Here is a 21,083-nt window from a genome sequence, read left to right as displayed (position 1 = left end):
GGTGGGAGGTTGTTGCCAAGGTAATTGGTTTGTGTGTTTATGTTTTCGGCTCTCCTAGAGAACAGCATCGCATCTCAAGCACCACGGCACCTAATTAGTAAATGCATTCTTAGGTCATCAAGACTCTCCTGGGTTGGAAGGGTCAGGTGCCTCGGCTTTCCCTCTGATCTTAAAAAATCATCTTCATCGCTACAGAAAATAAAGAGAAAACAATCCTGGATTTTTTCCTTTCCCCCAGCCCAGTTCTTATTTTTTACCATCTGATGTCTAAATATTTGGAAAAAAAAACCCTACTGTTTTTAATTATGTCTGTGGGATTTCTAAAAATATTTCTTTTTGTACTGATTGACTTATACTCCATAATGTCATCAACCACCCAACATGCTGAGGTGTGGGAACCCCTTGTCTTAACAGATTTCTCATGTACCTGCCATAAGGTGTGCCATGCAGGGGAGCAACCAGAACAGATCTTTGACCCAAACCAGCCATATGGTCCCAACATGGTTGCCCAAGTACATGCCATATGGTCCAGGAATAGCTGCCGCTGCTGTCGTTTGGCTTCTCATGGAGTATTCTTAGCGGCTCATGTTGAGTCTTTTATTTTTGTAAATGGACTCAGTTCCTACTTTAACTCCCAGGAGGAGAGGGAAAGAAAAAATAAAGAGGGAGTGGTGGGGGGAATACCTGTAAGACACAAACAGTGTGGTATTATTAGTCCCTGTCGTTTGCATGCAGAGCAGTCCCCGGTTTTTAAATGAAGGGTGAATCTTTGGCATCATCTAATTAAATGGCCTGAAGCAGTGCAACAGGCTCCCTCTGCACTGCTGGACAGATTTTGGAAGTTTGTGTGAGAACTTCAACAGTGAGCCGGCCGGACGGACACAAGATGCCATCGTTCATCATATTTCACTCCCCCTGCAGTGATTAATCAACTGATAAATGGGATTTGACATATCAATTTACCAACGGGCCTGTAGATATGAGGGGTTTTATATGTGCTCCTCAGTAACCTGGCCCATGATTAAAACTGGAGATAAGACATAATCCAGGCAAATTAACTTTTTGTTTACAATCACTGACATTCGGTTGCAAATATCCTCTCCAACAGCGTGAGCTGTGGTGATATTAAATTTTATGTTACACTATCTAAATCCTCATAAAGACTCTTGCAGATATCTCAAAATTCATCACTTTGTAGAATATCTTTTTAGGAAGAACAGGATCCGCTTGAACCTGTCAGGATTGGAAATTGCCATGGTCCTGGCCGAACCTCTCAAGAGAATAATCTCAGAGATTTATGCCCTACTGTAGTACTCTGATTCTTCATCTTATGATTCCCTGAAGCCAAACGGGATCTGGAGGTTACACTTAGTTCTGCAGATTGGACCAAGATTTGCAACAGAATCTTGTCAAAATGTACTTCAACTTCTATACAGGAACAAAACTTAAAATGTTGGTGTGGTGGTCTGCTCTGCAGGTCCCCACGATTGGCATGTGACTATCACAGATAACGGCTACTCTCGCTGTGGAGAAAGTGACTCATTATCTCAATCATAAATCGTCCAAATCATTCTTTGGAAACCCTTTCATTCCTTCCTGCAGAGACTCTGACTTGCTTGTCCCTGGAAGGCAATGACTGATTGTTTTATCTGCAAGTGCTATTGATTGATTTATTCGCAGACAATTTATTTGTTAATATTTTTTATCTTTTTCTTTTTTTCCTCTTTCAATTTAATTTTTATATATTGGAGTGCCTGTTGTTGGTTTGGGGTGGGATTTTTTGTGTGTATGTATCAATCAGCAACCTCCAGGGCTGAAAAATGGAGCCAACGTCTTAGTGCCAAAAACTGCAGTACCTCTAATGGCCACTTGAGGCTGGCTCCGAAAGTGAGTCAATTCCCATAGACCTCCATGTTAAAATGCCCAACTTTACAGCAGAAATAAACATGTTTACAACCTGGCAGAAAAAACGGTTTTGGTCTCTATAGCTACTATCAATATTCATGACAGCTGTACGGGGGCTGAATTTTTATATAACTTAACCATTTACATTTTATTAAGGCTTAAAGTTACACATATTTAAGAGCGGGGCAGCTTGAGTGACAGTCTGTAAGGCGTCACTACACTCTTTGAGTTAAATCCACCCCTCGCTCCTCTATAGCCCCAACCTCTTGTCCAAATATGGTCATTCCTGACTACAAGAAAAAACTCAAGGCTTCAAAACAGGAGCCGTCGTCCATTATTTTATACAGTCCATGGTATATTTATTTATTACGTGTATATATATATACATCTACGTTTCTTTTGTTGATGCTGAAGGTTGCGTTTTGTTACAATCAAAAATCAACTTAAAAAACACTATTTGAAAAAATGCATTGCGACCGTGAAGATATCAGCAGCGATTTCGGTGTATGGTGCCAAAGCCTGACTAACAACATGTCTTCATTTTGATGATGCCTCTTTAGGAACTTTGCAGCTCTGTCAGTGCCTGTCCTTCCTACACGGATGGGAGTTCTGTAATCCTATTGATACACACTGGGGGATGAGGCTCAGAGGGAGAAACACGGGATGGCAGGCTTTACCTTTCTCCAGCCCTAGATTTACATCCAAATCCCATTGGTCATGGCGTGTGAACTGAACACATTATATAATTTTTATTTGGTGGGTTTATTCACATGAGATTTACATATAACGTATCAGTGGGTAAGCTGCATAAAAGTAAGAATTAATAAGTTTGTAATGCTTACTGTCAGAAAGAGTGATTGGTAACATGAGTAGTTAGCTGCATGACTCCATCACCTGGAGGGGTTTTATATATCATCTATAGTATGTTGGATTAGCTCTTTTAGATTTGACTTCCTCCGTGTCATTGAAAACACATCTGCAAGGCCCAGGGCCTCCTACTCTCTTCATCTGTGGCCAATAGTGTGTGTTTGTCTGCATGTGTTTACGTGTAGGCGTGTATGTGTGTGAGCAGTCCTTGACTGCGGTGGATAGGTGCTGATTAGCCAAGCTGCCGGGGTCTTTTGTGCTCCTCAGACGGGGGTATAATTGTTCTTTGTTCAGTGCTCAGCATCTCTTTGAAGTCTCTCATTCAATTTATGTCCTTACAGATTCTCTCTCCCTTCTCTATGTTATCCACCCGCGCCTTTTTTTTTTTTTTTTTTTTTTTTTTTTTATTGCTGGGTGTCAGACCCCTGGGTTGTAATTATATAGCAACCTATAGAGATGTATCGTACAGGAAAGATAGTGGAGCATGTATGGATGTAAATTAATGTGACAGAATCATGATCCTTGTCCACAGAAATCGACGTGAAGCCATTTCATGAAATCACAGCAATCACATGTTCAGATGGTACATATTAAAAACAACTGAAGCCCATGTCCAGTAAACCGTAGAAAATTGGCCACTTTGCTATTAACACTGGGTGGCTATCAGGCTTTCCATGAGTGAGCATCATTACATAGGCTGTTCCTCTAATATGTCTCATCTGCAGGGACGAGCACCGTCTTTGACAGCTAGTTTAAGAGCAGCAACTCATGCCGCCATTGTTTCTTTCAGTTGCTGTCATAATTAAATGGAAGATCACTGCTTCTAATGAACTGTGGTTGTACTCTAGTGAATTACTTCCAACCATCCGAGATAATGCAGCCCCTTAGAGTTAGTCTAACATATAATGTGGTATATAGACAGACCAAGAGAGGAGAGAAGTGTGTGTGAGGGAGAGACTCCTGTTGGTTCTCATTGCCAAATCTCCCTAAGGAGAGAGCTGTTTATGCGCGCATGAAAAGCATTGGCAAGCAAGCCGGTGTGTAGAGAGAGACAGAGAGAATGAGGGCAGCCTCTAAGAAGAGAACGATGGTTTAGGTTTTTTTTTCTTTGCTGGGAGACAATGGAGAATGGAGGGAAAAAGAGAAAGACACCAGGGCTGGGTAAACCTGTTGCCTGCTTCAGTTGCCAAGGGCTACCTGTTGCTAACAACGTGTGCGTATGTGTGTTTATTGTCTGCGTGCAGATAAAGAACGCAGCGGCTAACGTGCTGAGGGAAACCTGGCTCATCTACAAACACACCAAGCTGATGAAGAAGATCGACCACTCCAGAGTCCGCAAACACCAGCGGAAGTTCCTCCAGGCTATACATCAGTGAGACACCACACCTTACACCCACACGCTGAAAAAAAAAACACACATGCACACAAGCACATGCACACAACAGTGCTGCTGAGCTGATGAAGCCTTTGAAATCAGCTGTACTTTCTATCCACCCACAAGTTGAATCAACGCTGATAATCAGATAAATGCATGAATCCTTGCACACACACACACACACACACACACACACACAAAGATGCACACAGACACACAAAATGAATCATCATCTGCTAAAGGGCAGGTTCACTCCAGGCAAATACAGTTGTGGGACTGGATAATGAGTGCATTGTGTACTCTACTTAGGAGTGTTGTTGGCGATACAAAGACATATAGCAGAACTTAAAGGAGCAGTGTGTAAGATATAGTGACATGTAGTGGTGACGATAGCAGATTGCGACCAACTGAAACTTCTCCCCGTTAGAATACCTTCAGTGTTCATTGTTCAGGAGGTTTTTCCCCTGAGCCAAATTATCCACAGAGGTCTCTTCCACTCCTAAACAAACGTACCAGGTAATTAAAACACTGAATAAAGCAATTTCACATTACAAATCAGTGTTTCTCCTACGCTGTTCGGCATGTCGCAGACAGGCTGCTAGCCCAGCGCCTGCTAATGACTGCTCACCTATTTTCTCTGATTACTAAATGTGTGCTCACCTTATTCCTGATTCAGACGTTCTGGAGGTTTTTACCATGACCCATATTATCCACAGAGGTCTCTGCCACTCCAAAATAAACATACCCAGTGATTTAAACTGGTAAAAGAGCCAAATTATACGCAGAGGTTTCTTCCTCCCTATAACAAATGAACCAGGTGATTAAAACATGTAAAAACACAGAATAAAGCAGTCTCACGTTAAAAAATCAGTGTTTTTCTGACACTCTCGTCGTAGTGAATGGCCCTATCTAGAGCCAGTGTTTGGTTTGTATGTTCTATGCTACTGTAGAAACATGGCAGTGCAACGTGGCGATCTCTGTAGACGAGGACCTCCTCGCTATATAGATATAAACAGCTCATTCTAAGGTAACGAAAACACAACAGTTCGTATTTTCAAGTGATTATACTCTAAAAAAAAACATACTTATTGTATTATATTCCATTTCAGCCTATATATCCCCCTAAATCCTACACATTGGACCTTTATTAAAGGTCTGTGTTGTTATCTACTCTGTCTCCAACAACCATCCCAGTGTTTATGCACTTAAAAAATATCCCCCCTAAATCCCACACACTGGACCTCTAACAGTGCATTGTAATTCAGCTTCGCCATACCATTGTTTGCTTATATTTGCATGGCCACAGGGGTGGTTGTCTTGTTAAAGGTTGTTTTACTCAAAGATTTTTGTTTATCCTCTGTCTAGCATTACAATTAAGCAGCCCTTGAATGCCGCTCACTCCTTTGATCTCAAATGCTTCGGTCTAGGCTTGTGAACATTAAACAAGTGCCTGCAAAAGCCAGCGTCAAGAGACCTAAGACTCTTTTTAATTGTGACACGGAGGGGCTAATCCTGAAGCATGTGGCCTGTGGCGGAGATGAGGCTGACTCCGCGAACACAGTAACAGGGTGATTTTATGGGGATAGAGTACATTTTCTGGTTCAGTCCTGTTAACAGAGGGACACGTTCATCTGGAGGTGCGGCTTTGTGAAATCAGTCTGTGCTTCATTATCATGGAGGAAGCCACAGGGTTTATTTTATGAAAACACAGATTAGACCTTTAGTTATTATATTGTGTTTGTGAGTCACCAAGTCTTATTTTTAATTGGACTGAAGAAAGATGATGATTTATTTTATCTATTATCACTCCATTTCATTGATTTCCCTTTAGGCCTGATTCCCCTTAAGGCTTGTTAATATCAGAGGACTCATAATAAGCTAATCTTTAGGTAAATACTATGTTAGATGCTTTAATATTCAAAAAACACATAATTTTTTCACATACTGTCTGCTTGAATATACCTGTATTGCCCCTTTCTGAAGCACTCTGTTTTAGCGCCCATCCTGAAAAAATTGGTCATCTTTTCTGGTTCTTCCACATCTGAGCTCTAGTCTAGTCTGGTTTACAGGCAAAGATTTCTACATTTGGACTGTGTGCATTTGTCTCTTTGGATGGAAATCTGATATTTTACAGTATGTTTCATTTAAAACTACCCTGTTTATGTACTCTAGAGCTTGAAGTCCCCATGATATTAAAAATACATTTCCCAAGTGTGTTAGTTGATATTTATATCTTGTTTTATGCCAAATATATGTCAAAAAATCTGTATCAGAGCGATTCTAAGTGTTAATTCGTAGGCAGCTGGACTTGCTTGAGTTTCTTGAAGACGTTTCACCTCTCATCCAAGAGGCTTCTTCAGTTCTAACATCAGTTACCGTGACCTGGATGACTGAGAATCTTCACCAACAGTATCAGAGTATTTTTACAACAAAATCACTGTCTTTTCACTGTCTGTTAAACATTTCATATATTTGATGATCCTGCACTCAGGGGAATTAATGAAAGTTCATCCAATCAAATGAGAATTTAGGTGTCTAGCTAACCACATCAGTCATATAAATCCGCACTTCACTGTTTTGTGGGTTGTAGTGGCTAACAGAACAATATGGAAAGCATCTGTTTAGATATTCAAAACAATGTGGCAGAAGTATAATTCATTCATCTCTCCCTCCTCCTCTGCAGGTGAGGGAGGTGTGTGTGGAGCCAAAAGTCAGCTTAGCAGCGGACTCTGCTGTAGCTGCGTATCACGCTAAACTCTAAGCCTGCCCACTTTTTAGTGGTCCAATCAAATACAAATAATTTGTCTTAAATCCCTCCTGTAACTGTACGCCACTCAAATAGAGTGATGCAGGGATGAGGTTTATTTGTAGGCCAACAGGAATGTTAACATCGCACTGGTTCCCTCAACAAAAAGCCTATGGAATTTGTCCATTGGATTTTTAAATATTGCAGAAAATAAGCTCTGTGGCAAACAAAAGTTTATTACTGACACTTTTTTTCAGCAAGATAATCTTCACAAATGAACACCACTTTTATGATTTTTAAAGCTTAAATGCAATTGTCAGAAGTAAAAAGCTAACTTTGGGCAACAAACAATATACATCATGGTCGCATGATTTCAACGTCACTGCCACAGCAAAACTGTAAACTGTCAGCGTGATGTTTCTCTGTGGTCTCATGGAGCCACTTTTTAAAGTCACCTAAAGGCTTTAAAATCCACATGTGGGGTATTTACCAGTGTGTTTCATGTCATAGAAGAAAACTGGAAGGCTCGTAAGCTAGGGTTGACCACAGACCTTATTTCAAGCATCCAACCAAAAATACTTTCTAAAAAGCCACTGACAAGGAGACAAGGTCAGTGCCAAAAGGCTAACTAATTTCCGGGTTTTAGGACTCATTCCTGCGCCACTCTATAATCAGTGTCTTTTGGAAATATGTCACAGTACAGAAGCTAAAGACGCTCCAACTTCAGTTTCACAGGGACTTTAATGCCTCATTCTTATTTCAGTATTAAATGTATGTATATTTTCACCCGCATTACAAAATTAGAGCATTTCAGAGCACATTGTGTTCGTGCATTCAAATCCAGCGACGCACTGCAGGTAGAAATGAAGCTGAATTAGGCAAGGTGACCGCTCCACAGTGTTGTTGTCTGGACCCAGAGGGATTAGCTCTCTGGACCAACCACTGTGTATTTATTGGGTTTCCACTTTGTGTATGCGTGTGTTTAACGTGTGTGTGTGTGTGTGTGTGTGTGTATCTGTTTGCAGATTACGCAGTGTGAAAATGGAGCAGAGGAAACTCAGTGATCAGGCCAACACACTAGTAGACCTCTCAAAGGTGAGTCACACACACACACACACAGGTGACACACACACACACACACATATCTGTTCTCTTCATTTATGTAGGACATCCACTTCACAGACACATTACCATCGGACAGGTTGGTAACTCGAACCTAACATGCCTTTGCCCCCCAAAAATATACCACAACATTCCTCCGTTTCAATGATGACCTGCCCGTTTCTGTGGCTTTGTGTCTCCTAGCAACCGGAACAAGTGTTAAAACAGGGATGACTGAGTGAGAGAGAGCGAGGAGGAAATGAGAGGAGGGAGGGGAGTGCTCATGTTTTTCTGTTACTGTGTGGGTGTCTGAGTGAGAATGTGAGCGCACATGTGTGTGTGTGTGTGTGTGTGAGTGTGTGTTTGTGTGTGTGTGTGATTGTGAAAGAGAGAGAGAAATAAAGGAGAGGGATCGAGTGAATAAGCAGAAAAAAAAAAGATTGCGCGCGGGTGTGTGTGTTTGTGTCTTTCCAAGGAGCAATGCCTTTAGCACCAAATATTTTGCAATTATGCCATCTCAATGACTCCATCTCAATTGGCCACTTGTGCGTTTACCATGGTTACGGAGGCCAGGATGTGCAAGGCAGGGACACTCTGCTGCCTCCCTTTCATTCTCCCTCTCTTCTCTCTTATTCTCTCTTTCTTCACAGTGTTATAACGCCCACATAGAGACTTCCCTCCAGCCTCTTCTACACTCCAGTTTCTACTCCCTCTTGGACATTTTATGCTCACTGTCTTACTCACTCCTCCCCAGCCTCAGGCTTGCCCTCTTTGCACTTTTACTACACTCTCTAACCCCTCTCGCCGTCTCTTTCCGTCCAAATGAATCTTCTTCAAACAAGCTTTAATAAAACAACCCTGATAATACTCCTGTTTACGCATTTGCAATCTGTCTCCTTTCTTCAAAGTACTCTGTGTGCACTGACTCATCTCCCACTCTCCTCTCACAGATGCAGAGTGTCATGTATGAGCTCATGTCAGAGCTCAACGACCGCAGCGAGGACTTGGAGCGCCAGATGCTGTCCCTGGAGCAGCGGGTGGAGCAGCTCACCGCCGGCTTCAACACCCTGCCTGCCCACCTCTCGGCCACCCTCAGCGCGCAGCACGCCGCCCTGGTCCACTTGCTTCGGGAGAGGGATGCGAGGGACGGTAGAGGAGGTGGTGGTGGAGGAGGGGGAGGTGCTATGGTCCCACTGTCTCCAGCTGCGTCTTTAGCCACTGCTTCAGCTTCAATTTCTCCAGTCCAGGTCGCATCTCCAGCACCACCCCCATCCCAAGTCCCCACGTTGGCCTTGGAGTCCCCTCTGTCGCCCCCACCTTTGAGCCCAGAGGGGAGCCTGGAGGCTAGTCCCAACCCCAACACCTGCACTTCTAGCTGCTGAAGACAGCTGTGAGGACCAGGACAGGACATATGTGGAGGGAAAACAGGGAGAGAGGAGGGGGAGAGGGGGGGATGTGCCAGTCCTCTCAGTTCAGACTATAGGAGAGGAACAAGCAGGGAGGAGGAGAGAGATGGGAGGTGATCCTCTGAAACTAACGCTCCATGAGGGAGAGATGAAGACGGGACTATGAGGAGAAGTAATAGGATTAAGATGGAGGGCCGGTATGAATGATGAGACATGTTAGGGACTTTGGGGCGCCTTCCTTGACGAGGGAAGGAGAAGAAAAATGGAGAAAAAATGGAGACTCTAAAATGTGTAAGGGGAGGGAGAATGTCAAGAGGGTGAGAAATGGAGGTAGAGAGGATGAGGAGGGGGAAGGAGAGAGGAGGAGAAATAACGAGGAATAATTATATGAACTCAGAGCTCCTAAATGGAATCCACTCCAATTACTGAAAAAGGGCCTTTTATTCTCTCTCTGTCTCTCTCTATCTCTCTCTTTCTTCTTTTCTCCCCTTCTTTCCTTCCCTCTCTCCCAATCTTTCTCTCCCTTCATCAGGAATTAATGACCATGACTTTTTATCCTTATGATGTATTTTCTATCTGAATGCTAATTGTGTGTTAACGAGCATCCCTTTAACAGAAGGTTCGATCAATACGACCATGATATTAAAAAAAAAAAAAAAAAACTAGTGGCATGCACTGCACACACACAGACACACAAACACACACACACACAAAACGTATACCGACGCATCCTCCACGCAATACAAGTTAACTCAGCACAAACATAAATACACAATCTTTCACAATGCAGGCCCTATTTACACTCACACAAAGAAACTGTGTGCAGTAGCCCACAAGATAATACTTAAGCCTATACTGCCAAGCACTCAATGCACTGTCAATCTCCACAGAGCACTGCCAAGCAATGTAGACACACTGTAAAAAATGTTCATCCAAACGACTTATCTTTTGTGGGTGTGAGCTAATGCAGTAGTTTAGACTTACAATGCATAGTTGTGACATTTTGACTACTCAGCTGGGAGAATCGTAACCCTTCACTGAACTACACGAATTACAGATGTAGTCGAAGTAAGTTGGTACGACACCGAGGAACATGAGTCACCGCAGCATCTGTTTGTGACGAGGAAGACAGTCGCAGATGATAGAATAACCCCGACACAACTGCAACAGGACTTTATTACTGCATTTCTTGGATTAGATGGAGCTGGACTGATGTTTAAGTGCTGTGCTGAAGTGAGACTTTGAAGAGTTTGATTATGTTTGAGTTCTGTGAATGTTTCAGAAAATGCATCATTAATAGTTGTATGAAGTGCATTAACGCTGGGATGGCTGTTGGAAGAAAGACTAGATTATGACGAAAAAACCTTTATTAAAGGTTCAGTGTGTAGGATTTGGGGGGATATATTGGCACAAGTGAAATATTTTATAATAAGTATGTTTTCTTTAGCGTATAATCACTAGAGCTTAGATCGACCCCACCCGAGCCTGTGCATGTTCTGTCCGAGCCTGGCCCGTCCCTTTCACTGTAATTATGAGCCCGAGCCCGGTTTCAACCTGACATTTTTTTAAGGATACGAGCGTGGACATTGAAGGCTGACTCTCGTCTTTCTTTCCATGGCAAGCCTTTGTCATGTGCCTCTTAAAGGGAAATTTCGGTTTATTTCAACCTGTCTCCTAGCCCAGCTGGATACTAACGTTACTCCAGGTGGAGGTGTCTCGTCCTGGGTCACATCCATACCTTGAAAATAAGGCTGCAACCGGTCCCATTCCTTGAAACAGAGGCATTCCTCACAGGTACACCACCAATCTCCAGAGCTAAGCAGCCTTGCAGCAGCCATTCGTCCTCTACCTGTTGCGCCTCTCTCTCTCTCCCTCCTCCTCCGTTCTTCAATTTCACAAAGCTCTTAGTCAGTGTTCCAGCTGTTGCTGCTTGTTCAGGCATGCTATGAGATCGCTGCTTGTTCTCGCGATATAAACAAACATGGCAGCACACCGGTAAGGTAAGACAACACGTTTACATGTCGTTTTCTATATGTTCTCTGACATTTATCCTAACAATATGAGGCGGTCTTTGTGGAAAAAAAAAGCTTGTTTAGTGGACTAACTTTGTACTTAAAGGTATGCCCGTTCACTTACGTTTTAACAGGTCTGACGCTACTAATGCGCCCCGGCTGTATCTAGGCTAACGGCTAACATGCTAACTATTATTTTTCGTCACTAGTCACTTGAAACAAATTTAGGACGATAGGAGACAGGTTGAAATAAACCGAAATTTCCCTTTAAGTGTCAAGGTCCCCGTCTTTTTGCTGTCATATACCAGCATCGCGCTGCACTTGTCTTTTTGCTGTCATATACCAGCATCGCGCTGCACTTGGTACACTCGACGAAGCCGACACACAGGTTGTCACCGTCAACAACTCACATGTGCGCGGCCAGTGACGCCATCAAGGGGGCAGGTGTGATAAGTAGTTGGTTCCATAGCCTAGGTCTATTATGAGGAGCCCCACCTGTCCGAGCCCGAGGATAGTGGCGGGAAATTACAGCCGGGTCAGGTTTGGGCAGAGAATCTAAACTCTAGTAATCACCTGAAAAAAGCACTGTTATGTTTTCTTACCTTAGAATGAGCCGTCTATATCTACATAGGGAGGAGGGCCTTGTCCACAGAGTCGGCCATGTTTCTACAATAGCCCAGAACGGACAAACCAGACACTGGCTTTAGATAGGGCGAGTCACGTTTCCATGTTTTTGCATTGGCCACCACAGTTTAGCAGTCCCTACATGACAAGAGCGTTGCAAACACTACATTTTTAACATGAAACTGCTCTATTCAGTGTTTTAAATCATCAAGTCTGTTTGTTGTAGAGAGGATGAGCTTCTGTAGATAATTCGGATCATAAGGTATCAGAGAAAAATGGTGAGCGCACATAAGGAGGTGCTGAGCTAGCGGCCCTTCTCCATGCCAGGCATCATCAGAGAAACACTGATTTGTAACGTGAAACTGCTTTTTTTTTTTGTTTTTACCAGTTTAGATCACCTGGTCAGTTTGTTTTGGAGAGGAGGAGATCTCTGCGAGTAATTCGGCTCCGAGTAAAAATGTCCAGAAGGAATTCCAGCTGGGAGATGTTTCAGCTAGTTGCAATCTGCAATCCTCACTGCTAGATGCCACTAAATCCCCCTAAATCTTACATAATGTTCCTTTAAACTGGTATTTCAATCTGGTTGCTTTATCTCGAAGGAACACTGACTGTACGAGACAGAGCTCTGCACAAACTTAGCATCTGGTGAGTGTTCTGCAGACAGGTAAAATAACAGTCAAAACATTATCCATCAATAATAAATGATCTGCTTATTCTTTCACCCGTCTGAAGTCAGTGGAGTCAGATCGACTGGGATGCTGTAGTATCTATTGTTTTGCTTTCATTCTCTGAAAATATTACTTGCTATTAATTACTAAAATATTGATTTTTACATTGGTAATTTAATTGACTATAAAAAGAATCCAACAATTGTTTAGCTGTGTGTTTCTAAGTTGATGTGATTAATATTTTTTCACAGTGTACGGTTGTGTCTGTGTCCCTTCACGAGGGGGAGAAGACCTTACTTACTGCCATTCTTTTTCGAGCTTGCAGTCCCAAAACAACGCACTGTTATCATGAATGTATTCTGTGTAAAGAAATACACTCAAACACTCTTGCTTGTTCAATCACTTAAACTGCCATGCAGACACAGGAACAGACACCCACACGCACGCACACACAGATATACACACACCTCGACAACCAAAGTGCTCTCTCTTAAATGGACTTCAATAAGAGGCAGGGAACGCTGCTGTCACTGGGGAAAAAAAGATAGCAGAAGGCGTTGCAGATATCTTGACAATATTTCTGAGGGAATAACTGTGAAAATCTGGGCATGGACTTGTTACAGTGCTGTACATGGACTGCTCTTCACTGCTTTAAAACAGATCAAGGTGGACTACGGATGAACACAAGGGAACACAAATAAACCTTTTAAAGGATAAATGGCCATGAAGGAACAGCTGTTCATGAAATAAATAAAACATAGAAAGAGAGACTGAGGTTTATCTGAGTGGAATTATAATGGTGTAATGGGAAAACAGACAAGCCTACCCTTGCATTGGAGACAATACTGTCTTATAGCGACACGCTGTGGCCGGAATACTGAATTACATACGCTTGGAATATTGTATAGTATGCTGTTAACGAAATCTAGCTTTGTATTGCTTAGTCTTTTCTACCATTATGATTAAACGCAGTTATAGCTGATATCTAATATTACTAAACTATAGTATTCTTCTCATTCGTCATGACAATTATGATATATGTATTAACAATACGTTAAATAATTATGAACAAGGGAAGTGCCGTTTGAGGTTGAAATTATTTTGTAATTTTATTTTATCAGAGAGAATTAATAAAGTATATATCTATAACATCACAGCTTCCATGTTTTCTGTGTCTCTGTTTTTCATTTTATTTTATTGTTTGTAGTATTTTTGCTTCCAGTGGTGCTTCAGGAAAATAAAGCATGCCTTCATTAGACGAATTACCGCGGTGCAGATGAGATATATTTAATCCAGTATACCCAATCTGTATATACTGGAACTCACTGATTTTAGAGTTGCTACAGGCAATTTTACTTTTGTGAGTCCACGGGCGTATTTATATCATATATCTCATTCTAAAAAAATATTTCTCTCTCTGATTGTGTCCAATTCATGTATAAAGCACAATATGTTGAGTTTTTTCTGTTTGTGACGAAAAGAAAATGAAAAGAGTCGTATTTTTGCTACGATGTGAAGAATACCTACAGTCTTGGGTTGCCATGGATTCAGGAGTTCCCAGGTTACGTCCCTGGCTCTGAAGTAGGTGCTCTTCTTCTCGCGATATTTGGAGAACACGGGCAGCAACTTGTTAACGGTTGATGAGTTAGCTTAACTTTAGCTAATTTTAATGTCGGTTGTGTTTTTCTAATAAGATATTGGAGTTTTGAGCCAGCTAGGTTATAAATTCGTTAATTTTTATACTAAGCTACACCTGTACTTAGTTTATACTGGAAAACTTACCTGCCACAAGGTAAATTAATAATTTTTGCTAATCCTGAGTGACGTTGAGGAAGTGACAAGCTAAAAACAAGCAATAACTATCTTCTTTGAGGTGACTTGAGCCAACAACTCGGTAATTAGTATGAAAATAATTTTCAGAATTGCAGCTGAGAAGAAAACTGCTATTAAAGGGTGAGTAACAGCCACAAACTGCGTGTTAGCTAAGTTTACTTACCCAGAGTGAGGTTATTGATAAAGTCAGTAAATAAAAAATAGAAAAAATCCCTCAATAGGAATTGGTCATTTGTTTTGGATGTGGCTCACATTGAAGGAAAGGGCACACAGTAAACAATATAATCATTGAATTGGCATTAAAATGTAATGGGTGAAAAAAAAGATAAATATGGCTTTGCAAGAGGTAGCACAGTGCGCATATGAGCAGGTGTAAAATACTTCAGTGTTGTCAAAGGAAGTTCATGGGGGAAAACTATGTGTTTTTTGTTGTGTGTGGTTCTGTGCTTGTGTTAAGCCATGTGTGTAGCTTTAGGAGATCATCCAGACCTGAGGCAGCCTCTATGTCCACGACTCTCTGCCTTCATCAGTCCTCCACCTGCAACCACCATGTCCTAGTTTCTGCTCTGTCACTGCCCCCTATGCTGGCACCTACATGATATGAGCATGGGACTGTGGTGAGGGGACGTGGAGACATGTTGGGCATGTGGGTGGTCAGTGAGTGCACATTTGTGTTTGGTTTTACCTTTGTCAAATTGGGGAGCAATTTCATATGTAGTTGAACAGTGATCACTGTGCTTGGTGAGTCAAAACAGGTGTGAAAATCAAAAACATGCAGCATACAGCATATTGCTAAAACTTTATTAGACTGAGAGTCAGGAAGTCTAATCAAATACTACTTGTGGCAGAAATAGGGATTAAAAAATACATATACTACAACAGCTGATTTGGCTATACAGAACTGATTTTCAATTAATTCCTTGCTTAACTTATTATGTCTGAAATGCCTGTGGCAACAACCTTCCAGGTCATTTAAATTCAGTCATGCTGCAAGATAGACTGTTTTCCATTTTCTGTAATTCAGATTGTGGTTGGAAGTGTTTCTTGCCAGTGAGAGATGCATTTTACAACACAAGAAGCATTTGTTTTAGGTTCTGCATATGTTTGTCATTTGCCCTCATTGTTATTGGGTGTAATCCTTTGTTAGGTTTATAATCTTACCCAAGCAGGCCTAGCAAAGTGTGGGTTTGGAGGGAAGTTTCAGCAGTAAAAATGCTCACAAAAGACAGCCATATAATAGTTCTCTTGTCTTTGGCTTTTTGTGTTTATTTAAACAAATTTCACTGGGTCTTCATTTATCATCAGGGTAGTAAAGACCACAAAAGTGCTCACTGGCCATTCCTTATTGTGTAAATTAATGAGTTGCATTCAGTATATTGAGAACCTATCAGCAGATTACCTACCTTATTTTCAGGTTTTCTTACTGATTGGTGGTAGATGAGTCAGAGCTATTTGAATTGAACACCTTCCCGCTGGTTCACATCGGTGTTTGTCTCAAAAGTGACACACTAATCTTCTCAGGTCTTATCATGTGGAAGTCAATTTACATGAGCATGAAGGCAGTCACAGCATTTAACACAATCTCAGCTTGAACGGAAGAAATTGATTTTTGATTTTTTTTTTTTTTCATTAAACAGACATCATCTAAACCCAGCCTGTTGTGTGTTTAGCCCAGGGTGAAAATAAAACAGAGTAAAGGATGTGTGAACGCCAGGCAGCCTGAGGCAGTGCTCTGCCCAGGGCACAGTACATACCCAGATGTGATGAGCTTGTTATCTGTTATTTAGTGGCTGGTGCTTTACTGCTCCTGGGGTGTTCATCGACTCTCTCGTGCTATTTTCCTGATTATGTTCTGTAATTTTAAGGCCAAGGTAATGTCCACATATTGCCTTCTTTTTCAACACTATTCTCTGCTTCTCTTTTTTTCCACCTGTCTTTCAGTCCCTTTTTTTTTAGGAAACACATTTAGTGCCTCAGAAATGCTGTTTGAACAGAGGATAGCCAAGGACCTAGAGGAAATGGAAATTGGGATAGCTTTTTACTTGTATATCAGCCAGATTTAGCCCAACGAATGAGAAAGTTATGACTGCAAGAACATTTCGTTATTCAACAAAAAGCAAAAGCAAGGAATGGCCAGAATGTGACACCAGAAAGAAGACATTTTAATAAGTGTACAAAAAGATGCATTGGTAGAATTAACAAAGCCCGCGTTTTGCAGGTTTTAAGCCATTTATTACATTTATACACCGCACTTATTGCAGCTGGATACTTTCCAAAGTGAAGTACTTGTGCTTTAGAAATTGGTATCTGTAGCTCAGCAGGTAAAGTGGGTTGTCCACTAATCACAAGGTACGCATGTCAATTCCAGGCTCCTGTCCACATGACGAGTAAGAACCCTAATTGTTCACGATAATTAGGCCCTGGCTTGTGCGTTGCCACAGGCGAGTGTAAATGGGTGAATGAGATCGTAATATAAATGCAGTCAATTTAGAAAATCCCACCTGACTTTGACTAAGCGCATTAGATATTGTGTGTTCTATGGTGTAAATGTAATTACAATAATCATTTTCCTTACATGGCTTTTTATACTCTCCTTCCCTCTGACTGCCCATATGTGCTGCTGCCGTCATTAGTCATTAGTCATACTTCTACTGTTATTATACACATATGACTATTGTCACACATGTATACTGCCAGATATTAATACANTGGGCTTTATAAATAAAATTGATTGATTGATTGATGTGACCTTTGGTTTTAGGGGTTACAAGTCACCTGTCAAGCAACAACAACCAAACAACTTTAATGACATCATCAGAGCGAATCGAGACACAGCCACCCTGACAGCTGTCTGGAGAAGTTTGCACTGCCTGTTTCACATCCCAGTATCCATACCAGTGCTCAACTTCTATTTGTTATGTTGTGCTCTCATGACCTACAGATATTCCCTAGGGAACACAGTCTTCTTGCCCAAGGGTTGGCCCATCATCCCAACCTTATTAAAGTGAATTTATGATTTGAGTTCTAATCCTCTCCCTTATCTCAAAAAAAGTAAGTCCCTCACAAAATAGATTTTTTTTTTTTTTGCTAAACGCCTGTGCCCTGAGGACAGTTTGACCATGTAATTTCTGAGGAAATACACAGCTTGCATGCATGCAGTCACACAAAGCATACAGCCACATAAAAGTCTATTTTCTTCTTGTATCTTTTTCAGCAGGCCTGGTTGATTCTGCTGAACTCCCGCTGCTCTGTCTGCATGGTGGAGTCATGCTGCCTCATTACACCCAAAAACAGAGACCTAACCCCAGCCTGTATTGGCCGGGATGGCTCATGTGTTTTCGTGCACGTAGCTTTGTCAGTGGACGAGGAGGCAGGCAGGTGGATGCTGGAAGTCGGCCACCATTATTGCCTGCCTGTACTCGTCCACGATCATATGGTTCACCTGTCAACTGTAATGTTTTCATTATGACACAAATGTCACCAGGTTCTGTCAGCAGGAGACTGTTTCCATCGCAACAGTGTCTTTTATCTCTAACTTCTCTTTGTGCTGACAGCAGAGATGAGTGGTGTACTGGATGCTTCTGCCACCAAAACATAATGTTGTGGAGATGTGTAGCTGTATAACATTGCTACAGGGGACAGCACACACATGTATGCAAACATACACAGAGTGCCTGAAGGTCCTAAAAAAGTGTTTAAATGTCTTAAATTCAATTTAATAGGCCTTAAAAGTCGTAAAATAGTCTTAGATTCGAATTTGTGAGGTCTTTATTGCCACAAACGTATCTAATTTCATTTATCCATCTTTTAATTTCTTTTTGTCAAAATGAGTCAAGCTCTTCTGTGTGAAAGTCCACATTTTTTATATTACAAATTTTTATAATCTAATACTGTACTTAACCTGAGAGCAAAATGTAGCTTAACCTAAATTACTCTGATAACTGTATCCTTACATTAAACCTACCTCTGCATGGGACCACATACACACTAGATTTATCTTAGAGAGTTCTTAAAAAGCATTACATTTAAGCATCTGATACCTGTAGACACCCAGACACACACTATTGCTCACTCTCCCTCCCTTTTCATAACAGTGAAATCCCTCTGATGACCCCACCAGTCACAGTCCACCAGAAAGTGGAGATCTATGAACCCCTCAGTCTGATGTCTTATATCCTGGTGTTTCCCTGGCAACCAGAGGGACAGATCTGCTAACACATACAGGTCTGTACATGCGTGCATGCATGAAGGTGTGTATTTATTTACATGTGATGAGAGGGATTTGAGGCAGCATTGCATGCAGAAAGACTGTGTTTGTCGTGCATTTGTGAGTGTTTATGAATGTGCCTAAATATGAGCAGGTAGAAATTGGGACACAGCATTATAAGCTGGTCAGAGAGTGACAGTGATGTTGCCGTGGTGATGATGAAAGGAGAAATAATAGCCCTAAAGAAGCTGGGCCAGACTGCGATTCACATATCAGATACACTTAACTCTCAACGCACCACCATATGATAGGTGAGTGCACACACACACACACACACACACACAAAATGAGAGAAATTGAATGTTCATACAAAAAAAACACCCAAATATTAAACTCTGTCTACCCTTCTCCGTCCCACTAGTCCCCTTTTTGTGACTCTGTCAGTCTCCATCTGTCAAACAGATGCCCTCTGACATTCGTCCGTCAGATAGATAGGTACCCATGGGGGGATTGGTATGCAGCACAATCACAAAGGCATTTTATCACATAATCACCATAAATGTACACATACCAGTATCACTGACATCATTCCCTCTTTTAGTCCCAGATTGGATTCTATAAACCTGCCTGTGTTTGCTAGTCTGTGATCTGCTTTCTGCCAAAGCTTTATTGGATTTGTTTGTCTCTTTGGACTGCCATCATGTTGCCAAACTGTAAGCCTTGTTATGAAGCACAGTTACAAGCAAAGTGCCTTCAGTTGAGTTTGCTTCTACTTTGTCTCCCCCTGAAAGTCCTCTTTCCTGTTGTCCCATACGTGAACAGTGACACCTGAGCTGCGTTCCAGTGCTCGACTATTTGGTATGCCAGAAAAAGTTTTAGCATGTCCCAGTAATTCGTATGACAAATGTAGTATGCCAAAAATACCAGGATGTCCTGCTGCACGCGATCACATTTTGCAGTATGAAAGCTAGCATGCTTTTCGGGCTATTCTGACCCACAGTCATCTTCATCACATTGACTGAATGGTAAACAGATGACAGATAATTTGAAACTTCATATAACTTGAAAATTAAAACTGCATACACTGCAAAGTAGCAACAGCAGAGCTCTCCGGTTTGACCTCCGTCTCTGGCAAGCTCAGGGAATGGCATTTTGTTATATCTCCAAGGTAACGTTAAGTGATAATGTTAAGATCTGTTGCGCTCCAAATCACATACTACTTCTTAAAATTTTGCACCAAGGAGTGTGACAGATATATGAGCGAGAGGGTCAAAGGTCAAGGTGCAATTTGATGACAAAGTAGTATGTCCCAGTTGAATGCATAAACCATGCATCAATGTGTACTTTTGTAAGTTTCAGTGTGTACTGAAAGTAAAAAGAAAGATTATGCGATTTGGAAAGCAGAGCATGAGTGTGTCTGAAATCGCATACTAGTGCACTAAATACTACATACTCAGTTCGTGTGTACTACATACTGCTTACTGACTTGATGATCAAGTATGCCATTACCAGCGGACTGTTCACACTGAATACTAAGATCAACCAATGCATCTCATGACTGAGCTACTGTTGAATGAAAATTGTTTATTACTAATATAAGTCAACATTACCTCTCACACTCAGTTTAATATATTATTTTAGTGCAAGTTATTAAATATTTTTTCTACAGGGCATTATATATGTGAGCGCCTATATTTTTCACATTTGTGCTTGCTCCGTTGCTGACTGGTGCCAGAACCATCTAACTTGCATTCTACCAATGCATAGTCTGAAGGGGCGCAGTGCATTTTGGGGCGGTTGAGTATGTACAGTAAGCTCATGCTGTATACTCAGCAATACTTGCTAATCTAATATACATTCGGGCATTTCTCATGTACACAAAATGCACATATTATGCAGTTGAAATGCACTACAAACTTAATTTTACATAGTGCTTCATTTGTCATACTTAGTGTGTATATTATGATAATATGTGATTTTGAACATAGCCTGTTATTTTTTCCACTTCCTTTTAGTTATATATCTTTCTTTTCTTCTCTCGTCTGTCCACGCCTTTGTTGAGTTTAGGTAATGTGCCAGTTCCTTTTTCGGCGGGACATTGGCTCTTCTCCACATCCATTGTAAGGCCTCTTTTCTCAGTCAGCACCACCTCTCTTTTCTTTTTTTAACAACTCGGAGGCCACAGACTGCTTTCTGATGAACCTCTCCATGTCAGCATTTGGCCTCCTGGTGTTATAATTGTATTCTAAGTAGGGATAAATGGTGTGTGTACTCTAACACATACACAATCATGGAAGTAATGTTGACATTCCATTAGCGATACTGGATAAAGATATTAA

At 41.4% G+C, this 21,083-nt stretch overlaps 1 protein-coding gene across 2 annotated transcripts in view; it reads left to right on the top strand.

Annotated features, from left to right (window-relative positions):
• kcnn3 (potassium intermediate/small conductance calcium-activated channel, subfamily N, member 3) overlaps window positions 1–11,730 on the top strand; it is a 66,982-nt gene extending 55,252 nt beyond the window's left edge. For both annotated transcript variants that reach the window (XM_050046788.1, XM_050046787.1), the window contains exons 8-10: window positions 4,017–4,144; window positions 7,919–7,988; window positions 8,945–11,730. In XM_050046788.1, the coding sequence (XP_049902745.1) occupies window positions 4,017–4,144; window positions 7,919–7,988; window positions 8,945–9,376 (630 nt within the window). In that variant the 3' untranslated portion in view covers window positions 9,377–11,730. The remainder of the gene's footprint in view (window positions 1–4,016; window positions 4,145–7,918; window positions 7,989–8,944) is intronic.
• Window positions 11,731–21,083: the final 9,353 nt, after the last annotated feature.

Source organism: Epinephelus moara, chromosome 6 (assembly GCF_006386435.1).
Source record: "Epinephelus moara isolate mb chromosome 6, YSFRI_EMoa_1.0, whole genome shotgun sequence".
NCBI lineage: Eukaryota > Metazoa > Chordata > Actinopteri > Perciformes > Serranidae > Epinephelus > Epinephelus moara.
The sequence above is the reverse complement of the archived record's forward strand: the minus strand, read 5'-3'. Positions and strand labels throughout refer to the sequence as shown.